This window comes from Paroedura picta, chromosome 4, assembly GCF_049243985.1.
Source record: "Paroedura picta isolate Pp20150507F chromosome 4, Ppicta_v3.0, whole genome shotgun sequence".
Classification (NCBI taxonomy): domain Eukaryota; kingdom Metazoa; phylum Chordata; class Lepidosauria; order Squamata; family Gekkonidae; genus Paroedura; species Paroedura picta.
Genome location: NC_135372.1, coordinates 144,330,869 through 144,343,509, shown reverse-complemented (window position 1 = coordinate 144,343,509; position 12,641 = coordinate 144,330,869). Strand labels below are relative to the sequence as shown.

Below are 12,641 nucleotides of genomic sequence, written 5' to 3'. Positions count from 1 at the left end.
TCAGGGGAAGGCCTCGGCCTCTCTGCCCTGTGGCTGGCCCTGCAGAGGAACTGGCTGGCCCCTGGGTGAGAGGGGAGGCTGGACTGGAGGGACCCTCCCTGGTCTGACCCAGCAGGGCTCTTCTGAGGGTCTTCTCAGGGGAAGGCCTCGGCCTCTCTGCCCTGTGGCTGGCCCTGCAGAGGAACTGGCTGGCCCCTGGGTGAGAGGGGAGGCTGGACTGGAGGGACCCTCCCTGGTCTGACCCAGCAGGGCTCTTCTGAGGGTCTTCTCAGGGGAAGGCCTCGGCCTCTCTGCCCTGTGGCTGGCCCTGCAGAGGAACTGGCTGGCCCCTGGGTGAGACGGGAGGCTGGACTGGAGGGACCCTCCCTGGCCTGACCCAGCAGGGCTCTTCTGAGGGTCTTCTCAGGGGAAGGCCTCGGCCTCTCTGCCCTGTGGCTGGCCCTGCAGAGGAACTGGCTGGCCCCTGGGTGAGACGGGAGGCTGGACTGGAGGGACCCTCCCTGGCCTGACCCAGCAGGGCTCTTCTGAGGGTCTTCTCAGGGGAAGGCCTCGGCCTCTCTGCCCTGTGGCTGGCCCTGCAGAGGAACTGGCTGGCCCCTGGGAGAGACGGGAGGCTGGACCCTCACTGGCCAGCAGGGCTCCTCTGAGGGTCTTAGAAAGGACTCGGCCTGCATACCATGTTCCCTATCCTCCAGAGGAGCTGGCTGGCCATTGTGAAATTGGGATGCTGGACTAGATGGGCCAGTGGTCTGATCCAGCAGGGTGCTGCTGATGCTCTTATGACTGGTGTAACCTGCCTTGATTCCCAGGGAGGGAGGAGGGCCAGGGAGGGAGACACAACCATCAAGGGAGCAAATCCCCTTCCATTTCTTATGCTGCAACCCCCAGGGCCCCTTGCTGGGGGATTTCCCTGCGGAGAGCTTCCTGTTGGCCCTGGGGCCAAAATGGCTCTGTCAGAGGCAGGACAAGGGCTGCCCACCCAAGCTCTGGAGAGGCGGGAGGGGAGGGACGGGTGCCTGGGGCGTCTTCTGCCCTGGCTGGCTCCAGCTGGGGCCGGCCATACCCCAAGTGTCCTCTGGCTAACCTTTTGTTTTGAAAGAGGTCAATAGATAGAGGAGGAGAGTGGCCACTCTAGGAGGCCCTGCCTGTTGCAGATATTCTATCACCCCTGGCCAGCCACGGCTGGGTGGGGCCAGGGAGGGGTGCCCTGGGGGGGGGGCTGGGAATGGGCCGGGCTCTCTAGGCAGCTGCCAGATTGGGGGGGGGGGAGGGGGAGGCCGGCTGAATGAGTGGCCTGCGGTGGGGCCAGGCTGGTGTCCCCGGTCTAGCCAAGGGGGACAGAAGGCAGCTGGCTTGGAAGAAGGTCCTGGCAGAAGGTCCTGGCAGTGTCCCTTGGGGGCACAAGTGGGCGTGCGGAGGTGCCCTCCCAGCCCTACTCAGGTCCCACGGTTGGCCCCGAACCCGACACGTGCAGGAGCAGCCCCGATTCCCGCAGATTCGCGGGGCAGTCATCCCGCTCGTGCAGTGCTGGTGCCCGCGGCCGGAGTGGTGGGTGGGTGGGTGGGTGGGTGGCAGCGCCCCTCTGGCTCTCCGGCTGGCTCTCCGGCTGGCTGGGGGGGGGGCCGGGGCGAGCGCGAAGGGCATGTCCCGCCGTGGAGAAGCGGCGCCCGCGCCTCGCCTGCCGTCCCCGAGCCAGCGCCACGTGCCGCCGCGGGACTCCGGCCGCGGGACTCCGGCCGCGGGACTCCGGCGCACCTGGCTCCCCGCGCGCGTCTCCAGCGGCCGCCCTCCCTCCCTCCCTCCCTCGCCCCAGCCGATGGGCCGGCCGGGCCGCCAGCAGGGCGCCCTTCCGCAGCCGGCCTGGCCGCTCGGCCCCGGAGCGCCCCTGGCGGCCGCCGCTCGTGCCCCCGGGCCGCCCTCGCCTTGCCCCGCCAGCGCCGCCGCATCCCGCCGGCCCCCTCCCCCTCCCTCCCTCCCCCCTCGCGCCCCGCCCAGTCCCTGGAGGGGGCGGGCCGGCGGGCGCCTGCTCGGCCTGGGCCGGGCAGGGGGGCAGGGGGGCAGGGGGACAGGGGGGAGGGGGCCGGCCGGCCGCCCTGGGCGAGGGGCGCAGCGGTGAGAGAGAGAGTGCGAGAGAGAGAGAGCCGGGCCGGGCGGGCAGGGAGGCGGCGGCGGCGGCTCTAACAGGTGGGATCCCGCGGCGAGGGGGCGGAGGAGGCTGGCGCGGGCGGGGGCAGCGGAGCCAGGCGAGTAGCAGGCGGAGAGCCCAGCCAGCCAGCCAGCCAGCCAGGAGAGAGCGAGCGAGCGAGCGAGGGAGGGTTGCTGACGCCGCCCGAGCTGCCGGTGCCCCGCGGCCCCCGCCGCGCCTGTCCCGCCCGGCCGCGGCCCCTGCCCTGCCCCGCCCTGCCCTGCCCCGCCGGCCAGCCGGGCTCCTCCCTGCCTGCCTGCCCCCTCCCCGCCCGCCCGCCCGCCCGCCCGGCTGCCTCCCTCGCTGCCCGCCCCGCTCCCTGCTCGCCTCCGCCGCGCCAGGCAGGGCGCCGCTGCCTGCCTGCCTGCCTGCCTGGCTGCTTGTGTGTCGCTCGCTCGCCCGCTCGGGCCGTCCGTCCGTCCGGGACAGGGGCTGTCCCGCCATGCCGAAGCCGGCGCCGGCGCTGCTGCTGCGCTCGGGGGGGAGCCGTCCCGGGGAGAGCGAGCTGGGCCGGCAGTTCCGGGACTGGTGCCTGCGCACCTACGGCGACTCGGCCAAGACCAAGACGGTGACCCGGAGCAAGTACCAGCGCATCGCCGAGGTGCTGCAGGGCGGCGGCGGAGGGGCGGCGGCGGGCGGCGGCGGCGGTGGCGAGAAAGGCAAGTTCCAGTTCTGGGTGCGCTCCAAGGGCTTCCGCCTGGGCAACGGCACGCGCGAAGCGGCCGCCGCCGCCAAGATGGGCCAAGCCGTCGTCTATGTGCCGGTCAAGACGGGGACGGTGAGTGCGGCCGGAGACGCCTTCGCGACCCCCCCCCCTCCCTCCCTCCCTCCCTCCCTCCCTCCCTCCCGGGGGTCCTCGGCCACCGCATTGCCCCGGGCGGGCGGGCGGGCGTCCCGTGGCGGGCGCATGGCGCGGGGCGCGCAGGAGAAGCCATGCCCGACGCTGCGGCCGCGCCCCCTTCGGCCGCCCGGCCTCCCTCCTCCCGGGATCGCGCGGGCGGGCGCTGGCGCTGGCGGCGGGCCGGGCCGTTCGGGGAGGGACGGGACGGGACGGGCGTGCGGCCCCCGGGGCCTGGGCCAGCGCTGGCAGGACGGGCCCTGCGGGGAGAGGCGCCCCCTCCCTCGTCCCCCCCCCGCGTGGGCTCGCCGAGCGCTGCGGGAGGCCTCTCTGGGGGAGGGGGCTGCGGGACCCAGCCCCCCCCCCCGAGACCGCCAGATGTCCCGCGGCAGGGAGGGCGGGGGGGGGAGGGCGCCCGGCTCTGGTCGCCCCCTCCTTTGGGGCGCTGCCTGCCCTGCCACCCGCTCCGCCCCGCCCCGCCCACCCGCCCGGGTCCGGGAGCAGAAGCCGCTCGCCTCGGCCGGCCTGGAGGGCGGGCTGGCCGGGCGCTCCCCTCTCCGTTCCACCTGCTTCCCCTGGGCCGGAGGCGCGTCCCGCCCGCCCGCCAGTCCCGTCCTGCGCCGCCAACGCCGCCGCCGCCTCCTGCTCGGGCTCCTGGCTGGGCCGGCGGGAGGGGCAGGCGAGGCGGGCTGTGCTCCTCCGCCCGGCCGGGGGCGGCCAAGGGCAGCGCTGGGGGGAAGCGGGGGAGGGGAGGCGGCCCGGGGCGGGCGGCAGGGAGGGAGGGAGGGAGGGCCTCCTCCTCCTCCTCCTCCTCCTCCTCCTCCTGCTCCGCCTGTCCCGCCGAGGCGGCGTTGTCCGGGCCGGCCGGCCGAGGCGCTCATTGTTCGCTGCTGCCCGGGCGCCTGCCGAGAGCAGAGGAGAGGAGAGGAGAGGAGAGCAGCCCCGGACGCCCGCCCGCCGCCGCAGCTCCACACCCCCTCGGCCCGGCGAGGAGCAGCCAGCCGAGCCGAGCCGCCCCGGGCGCATTGTTCCCCGGCGGGCCCGCGGGCGAGGGGCCGGCAGCATCTCCCCCCCCCGGCATTTAAACTTTGAGCCGGCTGCAAACGGGGGCGGGCCGGGGGGGGTCTGGCTGCCTGGGGCCGGGAGCGATTTGCATGCCGCCCCTCCCGCCTCCCTCCCTCCCTCTGCTGGCGGTGCCAGGGTGGGGTTGGGCAGCGTTGCAAAGGCGGCGGCGGCGGCGGCGCTGGGGGGGGGGGCGCTTCTCTCCCGCCAGCCCGCCTCTCCCCCGCCCCCGCCTGGTGCCTTCCGCCATCTGCCCAGGAGAGCGGGCGCGCTTGGCAGACAATTGGCCTGGCCGGGGAAAGTGCACTGGGGCGCCCCCATCCCCCCCCGCCTTGCCGCTGCTGCCGAGCCCCTCGGGGGTGGGGGGTGGGTTGGCAGGGGGGATGCTCCGCGGGGAAGCAAAGTGTCTGGCACGGGGGGGGCGCTTATTTATTTCATGCGCTTCCCTCTGCCGGCTGCTGCCATCCCGGGCTGCCCATCTGTGGGGCTGGGCTCTCTGGTCTGGGCTGCCCTCCTTCCTTGCAGAACCACCCTCTTGCCCCCCCCCCCGGAGTTTAGTCTTTGGGCTGCCTGGGCCAATGGGAGGCAAATCTTCCACCCCCTTCCAGCCCCCCCCCCCCGTCCGGTCTGGCCCCTTCCCTCCGGGTCCTGCTTTGGCCAGCAATTTGGCTGTTTGGAGACTCCCGGGAGGGTTGGGCAGCCTCCCTCTCCGGAGACCCAGACAGCCTCCCCCCCTCCCCAGAGCTGTGTCATGTGCCATGCGCGGCTCACACTCCCATCTCCTTCTCGCAGGCTGCCTTGTCTTTTGGGATGCCACAGGGTCTCCGAGTTGACTTGGCACAGGGAGCCCCACAGAGCCCTGGCCCAGCCCCCCCCCCCCCGCTGCAGGGACCCTTGGGGACATTTCCAACAACCACAGGCCTGCCTCCTACCCAGGTGGGGGGGTGGTGACAGGGGGGCGTTCAGAGAAGTCGCCAAGGAGGGCCAGCCCCCCCCCATTCTCAGCCATTGCTGCACCTGCGAGCAAGAGGTGCTTGTGCAGGGAAGAATCCCACCCAAAATACCCTCCCCCCCCCCAGATACACTCCCTCCCTCCCTAAACAGGCCAGCCATCTGTCTCGCTTTCTTAGAAGCGACTGGGCTGGTTTCTCTTTTGCCCAAATGACATCTCAAATCCCCTTCTCCCAATATTTGGGGGGGGGGTGTCTAACTTGGGCTTTCCTCAGCCCCTGAGCGCAGAACTCCGCCCGCGTGGCTTCCTCAAAGCCCCTGTGCCCATGACAAAGCCCCTTCTGTTGAGGCGGCCCTCGGCCTCCCAGTGGGGTGTCCCAAGACACTTTTGGTGCAGGGGGGTGGGGGGGGCGTGCTCTTCCTTGGAATCTAAAGGGAGGCTCCTGTGGCAGCCAGACCCCCTGCGGTTGGCCAGAGGGCAGCCTTCCCCTGAGGGCCTGTCCGGGGCCAGCCCTGAAGGGGCCGCCCCAGAGGGCTGCCTGGCCCTGCCCTTGGGCGGCGTCTCCCGATGGGCCCGTGTTCCAGATGGTGCCAAGGCCTCCTCCGGCCCCCCTTGCCCAGCTCTCCTCTTTAGAGGGCAGGCGAGGGGAGTTCAGAGAGGGGGCCTGTCTTTCTTTCTTTCCCCGCCCGCCCGCAGGTCCCCTCTGAAGGATGTGCCAGGGTCTAGGCCCCATACAGTCTCCTGGGTGTCCTGAGGGAGGGTGGGTGTTGAGTGAGAACTCCAGGTTGGTCGTGCGCCAGAGGGAACCCTGGGGTGAGGGAGGCATTATCTCCTTCCTGGCTCCGGATTCTCCGCTTCTTGGTTTGGTGGCAGGATTGGGACCCCCCAAGCGCTCCCTGACTTGCCTCTCTGCTTCCCTTCTCCACCCCGGGCCGCCCTTTGGGGCCGAAGGACATCCGAGCCAGCCTGACCTTGCTGCCGGACGGTTGCTATGGGGTGCCCGCCTGGGTCTCCGTGACCTGTTGCTCGGGGCCTGGGGCTGCCTTTTGCCCGGGGGCGTGGGGGGGTGTCCGCGGAGGGCAAAAGGCTGCCGGCCTGCCGCTAACTGGGGCAATTAGCCCTGCCAATTAGCAGCAGGAATGGCATGCTGGCACAGAGGGTTGCCATGGAGTCCGTCAAGCCAGCGAGGCTGCTCCTCTCTGCCCTAATCTCCTCCCTCTCCCCCCCCCTGCCACCCCCGCCCCCGGCGCGCTTTGTGGCAGCTGCCAATTTGCTCTGGGGCAGCGCATTCACCCCGTCACTGCAGGGGAAAGGCCAGCACTGCCTGCCGCTGGGCATCCCGAGTGAATGTCCTTGGGTTTTGCAGACAAAGGGGCTGAAATTCAGGCGGGGCTGCAAATGGGGGGGGGGGCTCGCTCGCTCAATGTCTGCAGGTTGTCAAGAGACGGATGAGGTCCAGGGAGAGAGAGAGAGAGAGAGAGAAAGAGAGAGAGCAGAGGACCGAAGGAATGTGTGGAGAGCACCAGGAGAGGATAAGATCTTCCCTGCTCGTGACAGCCCTGCTTTTGACTTCCACGCCTCCGAGGAGGGCGCTGGGCTCGGCTTCAGCCGTCTGCCCCGCAGCAAGCATGTTTTCGGCTCCTGCTTGCCCCGGCCTCGCTCTCCCCTTGCCCTGCCCCCTCCCCAGCCCGTCTGCGGGGGCCTCTCCGGCTTCAGGTGGACGGGGACACAGGCGGCTCGGAAGCCGGCGTCTGGCGGGGCAGCAGATGGCTGTGCTGCTGGAGAGCAGGGCGGGCGGGCCGGGGCCATGTCTGCGCTTAGGGTGGGGAGGGGCTGGGGCTCAGAGGCAGAGCAGCTGCTGGGCACAGGCAAGGCCCCGGGTTCAATCCCCGGCAGCTCCAGCCAGAAGCGGGACGAGGAGAAAGACCTCCTCCAGGAGACCCTGGACAGGCACTGCCAGCCTGTGCGGACAGTTCAGATGGAGGAGGGTCCATGGGGCAATGGCAGGGCATCTCCTTGGCATGCAGGAGGTCTCAGGTTTTAAGCCCCCACCTGGGGGTGGCCATGACCTGTGAAGGACCTCTCTCAGCCTGGGACCCTGGAGAGCTGCTCTCAGCCTGAGTGGACAATACTGGCTTTGATAGCCTAGTGCAGAGGTAGTCAAACTGGCCCTCCGGATGTCCATGGACGCTGCAGGGGCTCATGGGAATGGTAGTCCATGGACATCTGGAGGGCCGCAGCTTGACTACCCCTGGCCTAGTGGGTTGATTTATTATGGCAACTTCACGTGTCTGTGTGTCCGGCCCCGAAAGGGTCAGGATGTCATTTTCTTTGAGGAAGGTCTCCTTCACCGAAGCCTGGCCAATGTTTTCGGCTCCTCGGATCTCCCTGCCGCTGTCTTGGGGTCTGGGTGTTTCTGGAAGACAAGCCCTTGAAATAAGCCAAAGCTTTTGGATTCGGGAGGAGGGCCTGGGCGTCTAGGCTGATCCACCGGCAGCCCTTCTGGGAAATCCTACCTTTGCAGCAGTCTTAGGCGGAAATGTACTTTTTGCATGCTCAGAGGTGTTGCCTTTGGCTTGTTTCAGGACTGAGAGATGCTTTGAAAGGTTGAGGTCCCGGAATTCCCACTGGGGGATCCCCTAGAGTGGGTGACATCAGGACCCCCACTCCTCTGGACTGGTAGCTGGACGGGGGGTGGGGGGTGGGGGGGAGGAGATGGGGACATAACTCCAACCAATAGCCGGCTTTTAATGTGTTGGGGATTTTGAGGGTTCTGTGTTTTTACTATTTTTTTGTAAACCGCTGTGAGTCTTTGAGAGGGGGGGTATATAAATCAAAGAATGAATGAATGAATGAATGAATGAATGAATGAATGAATGAATGAATGAATGAATGAATGAATGAAGCAGGGGCCGTGACATGTCTGAAAAGGCATGCTGTTCACCTAAATATTTTGTGTATCCCCCCGTCCTCTCAACGGTGACCCAAAACAGATTACCTTGCTCTCCTCTCCTCCATTTTATCTTCACAACAACCCTTTGAGGTGCGTCAGGCTGAGAGGGTGTGACTGGCCCAAGGTCACCCCAAAAGCTTCCCTGGCAGAGGGAAGATTCTGATCCAGGTCCGATCCTAGTCTGGAGCTCTGCCTTGGACTGAATCCGACCCCTGCAGAGGTCTTCCTGAAGAACGTAAGAGGAGCCATGCTGGATCAGGCCAGGGGCCCCTGCAGTCCAACACTCTGTGTCACACAGAGGCCAAAACCCAGGGGCCACCAGGAGGTCCACCAGCGGGGCCAGCCCTCCCACTGTGGGCCCCCAAGCGCCCAGAAGACAGAGCATCCCATCTATACCTTGTGGCTCGTAGCCACTCCTGGATCTCTGCTCTGTCTGTATCTCTGATCTGCTCTTAGAGCTGTCTAGGCTCATCGCCACCATCTCTGCGTGCGGCCTGGAATCCCACATGCTCACGACTCTTTGGGTGAAGAAGGACTTTCCCTGATCTCCCCTAAACCTGCCGAACCGAGAGCCAGCGAAGTGTAGTGGTCAAGAGCTGCAACCTCTAATCTGGAGAACTGGGTTGGATCCCCTGCTCCTCCGCATGCAGCCAGCAGGGTGACCTTGGGCCAGTCACGGTTCTCTCAGAGTTCTCTCAGCCTCAGCTACCTCACAGGGTGTCTGTTGTGGGGAGAGGAAGGGGGGATGATTGTAAGCCGTTTTGAAACTCCCTTGGATAGTGAAAAGTGGGGTATTAGGGAACTACTCTCCTTCCTGTGACTTCTCTATCCTGTGCGTATTTTTTTAAACCTCTGTGATGTCACTTGCAGCCTGATCCTTTAACTGGAGGTGGTGGGGATTGAACTTGGGATCTTCTGGGTGTCTAGCTTCTTCAGGAGGTGGTGGGTTCTCCATCTTTGGAGATTCTTAAACAGAGGCTGGAGAGCCATCTGACGGAGAGGCTGATTCTGTGAAGGCTCAAGGGGGTGGCAGGTGACAGTGGAGGAGCGAGAGGGTTGGGAGTGTCCTGCATAGTGCAGGGGTTGGACTAGATGACCCAGGAGGCCCCTTCCAACTCTATGATTCTAGAAGAGGCTCTACCACTGAGCCACAGCCCCCCAACCCCTATACTATGCTGGCTGTATTATTTATCATTGTTCTCACTGATTCCCAAGAGCTTGGTGTTTCTCCTGTGCAAATTGCAGCTCCGAGGAAGCCCTGCTGAATGTGCTCTGAGCCGTCCCAGGCTGCCCTGCTGCTACATGCCCCTCCTTGGTTCCTCGTCCGGCCCTCAGGGCAACCTGGGCGTGGCCTTCCCTGGCTCCGCGGACAGCCTTCCCAGGTTCCTGGCACAACTCCCGGTCTCTTTCTCCTGGGGAATCTCCTTTGTTGGTGACACACTGAGTGGTTCCCTGCGGATTTCGCTTCCGTCTCCCCCTCCGAGCCTTTCACCTGAGCAGCAGTGGCCGGAATGGCCCCTGTGCAGGCGCCCTGGATCCAGGCTGCATTTCACCTGGCGCACGTGGTGTCAGTTTGTCACGGTTGTGGAATGTAGGCCAGCCAAGCAGGCTAGCTGTGTGCTTTCGGCAGCAAGTAAAGTGAGCATCCAGGGCGAGTCTGTGAGATGAGGCACGTGGAGTGTCTCATTTTTCGGCTGACCCCCCACGAAAGTTACCCCGGCCTTGTGCGACCACCTGTCCGTCTGTGCGTTTCTCGCTGCTGTTGTCCCAGCTCCGGAGCTGTGTTCGGTGGTCACTTAGCTTTTTGCTAACAGTTTGGCTCCGTCGGAACTGGGGCTGAAGCCAGCAATCTGAAATGGGGCCGGGGGAATGCTGAGGAGAGCATGAGAAGTTATTGCAACTCAAGGTGGGCAGGTAGCTCTGAATTTCCTGCATGCTGCAGGGGGTTGGTCTAGGTGACCCCACAGGCCCCTCCCAACTCTATGGTTCTGTGATCCAAGGAAACCACCCATACTATGTAGTTGGTTTGTTCTGTGTGAGTGTGAGAATTGCCATCAAGTTGATGCCAACCATGTCGGCCCTCTGAATTCACGTTCCCAGCCTTGCTCGGGTCTTGCAAAGAGAGGGCCGTGGGTTCCATTAATTTGATTTTAATTTTATTATTCAGCCTGTATGCTGCCCCTCTCTGCAAACGGGCTCAAAGTGGTTCACAGGAACAAGATCGATCGATCGCTAAGAGTCGGTCTCCTCCGTCTCCTCTTGGGTCTTCCTTTCCCCCAACTTTTCCTCACATGGCCGTCTTTTTGAGGGACCCTCGTCTGCCGTTCATGGTCCTGAAGCACGCCAGCCGCAGTTCCGTCATCTTAGGTTCCAGGGAGAGTTCAGGTTTGATCTGATTTAAAACTCGGCCTGTTCTTTTCGGTGGCCCACGGTATCTGTCAGACTCCTTTGACGCCATATATTTTGAATAAATCAACTTTCAATGCAATGCTTTCAGTAAGGGCCACAAAATAAAACAGTAAGGGCCACACTGCATTAAGGCTGCACAGCCGTGGGCTGGGGATGCAGAAGCCCTTTCCACAAGTGGATAGATTGACTCTGCTCCTGTCACTGTAGCAATGGTTGATTCGTCCTAGGGCCCCAGAGGTAGAACTGGGGATTTTAGGGACTTACAACACAGATCACCCGAGGCTCAGAAGGGCATTTTCTGGGTAGTGGCAAAGTCAAATTGGAGGGGTGTTTGCTCGAGTGGCATCATGGGAGGTGGTGGTACCGCTTTACTCTGCTCTGGTTCGGCCTCCCTTGGAGGCCCGTGTTCAGTTTTGGGCACCCCAGTTGAAGAGGGATGTAGACAAACTGGAGCGTGTCCAGAGGAGGGCAACAAAGATGGTGAGGGGTTTAGAGACCAAGAAATGTTGGGGGAGCTTGGTCTGTTTAGCCTGGAGAGGAGGTGACTGAGAGGGGATCTGATAACCATCTTCAAGTATTTAAAAGGCTGCCATAGAGAGGATGGAGCAGAGTTGTTCTCTTGCCCCGGAGGGATGGACCAGAACCAATGGGATGAAATTAATTCAAAAGAAATTCCATCTTCTCTGGAAGAAGTTCCTGACAGAGTGGTTCTTCAGTGGAACAGGCTTCCTCGGGAGGTGGTGGGTTCTCCATCTTTGGAGGTTTTTAAGCGGAGGCTGGAGATCCATCTGATGGAGAAGCTGATTCTATGAAGGCTCAAGGGGGTGGCAGGTGACAGTGGATAAGCAAGAGGGTTGTGAGTGTCCTGCATAGTGCAGGGGGTTGGACTAGATGGCTCAGGAGGTCCCTTCCAACTCTATGATTCTAGGATTCTACTTTGTAAGATTCAATGCAGCGCAGTCTGTTTTGCCTTTGATTCTGGAGAATTCTAGCTGACCTGGGATGGTTTGTTCCATATGAGCCACTACTCCCCTGCTGGGTTCCCAGAATAAAACAGAAGATGATAACCAAGGAGATGTTGGGATGCTTCTCTCCGGACTAGTGTGACTGTGGAGGTGGAATGGGGTGTCCTCACAGCCAACTTACAGCAACCCCCATAGTGTTTCCAAGGCAAGAGAGTCCAGGGACCATTTGCCTGCCTCTACACAGCTTATTCGGTGGTCTCCCATCCAAGTCCTAACCAGCTTTGGCCCTGCTTAGCTTGTATCAAGATGGGGCCAGTGGGACAGTGCCCATCTCACAATGTACAGGAAGGTCGAGGGAAATGGAAAAGACTCTAGGTGTCAAGGATGTCTAAAAAAGCAGGGACAGGAAAGAGTTGGAATTTCTGTGAAGTCCGAACTTAACCTGCAGGAAAGACCCAAACTGGGGGTCAGGACCCCTTTGGGGATCGCAGGACCCATTCACAGGGGCTGTGGCAGGGCAAGCAGCTTGGCTGGGAGGTGGGGGCACCATCCACACAACAGCCTTGCGGGGTAGATCGAGATGGAGCGTTTGTCTGTCTGGAGCAGCGGAAAAGAGCGAGATCGGCATGGTGGGACAAGAGGCAGAACGGAACTGAGAAACTCCGGGGGGAAAACAACGTATATACATATCACTGGCAGTCTTCAAGCAAAGGTTGGATGCACACTTTTCTTGGATGCTTTAGGATGCTTAGGGCTGATCCTGCGTTGAGCAGGGGGTTGGACTAGATGGCCTGTATGGCCCCTTCCCACTCTAGGATTCTATGATTCTATGATCATCATGAACAATGGATCTTCATGCCATTGGCCAGTTTCGGTTTAATTTCTGTGAAAGAACCCTTGCGTAATTTTATGTTGGGAGTCACCACAACATGAGGAATTGGATTAAAGGGTTGTGGCATTAGGAAGGTTGAGAACCAAGAGGAAGACCAGAGATCTCTGAATCTTTTGGTCCACAGGGTGAATTTCTGATTTTGGTTTGTTTCCAGGCCATTCAGACCTGCAGTGTACATTTATGTGATGCTCTTAGCAACCTGGGCTGTGCTTTCCAAGAGTCCCTGCAACAATTACTGTGTCCCAACACTTCCGGTCGCCTTCAAAGTGGCTTCAGTTGTTGCTTCCAAGACGGCAGACCCTTCCCATCCCCACCAGTCCTGCACCCAGTTGTGATTCAGCCCACTCTGAACATGAGGTTTTAAAATATTTCCTGCCATGTACAT

General features: G+C 63.0%; 1 protein-coding gene across 1 annotated transcript in view; it reads left to right on the top strand.

The window, feature by feature from the left end:
- The first annotated feature begins 2,490 nt into the window (after positions 1-2,490).
- Positions 2,491-12,641, top strand: part of NOL4L (nucleolar protein 4 like) — a 121,837-nt gene continuing 111,686 nt past the window's right edge. The window contains exon 1 of the mRNA XM_077336071.1: positions 2,491-2,963. Coding sequence (XP_077192186.1) covers positions 2,628-2,963 — 336 coding nt within the window. The 5' untranslated portion in view covers positions 2,491-2,627. The remainder of the gene's footprint in view (positions 2,964-12,641) is intronic.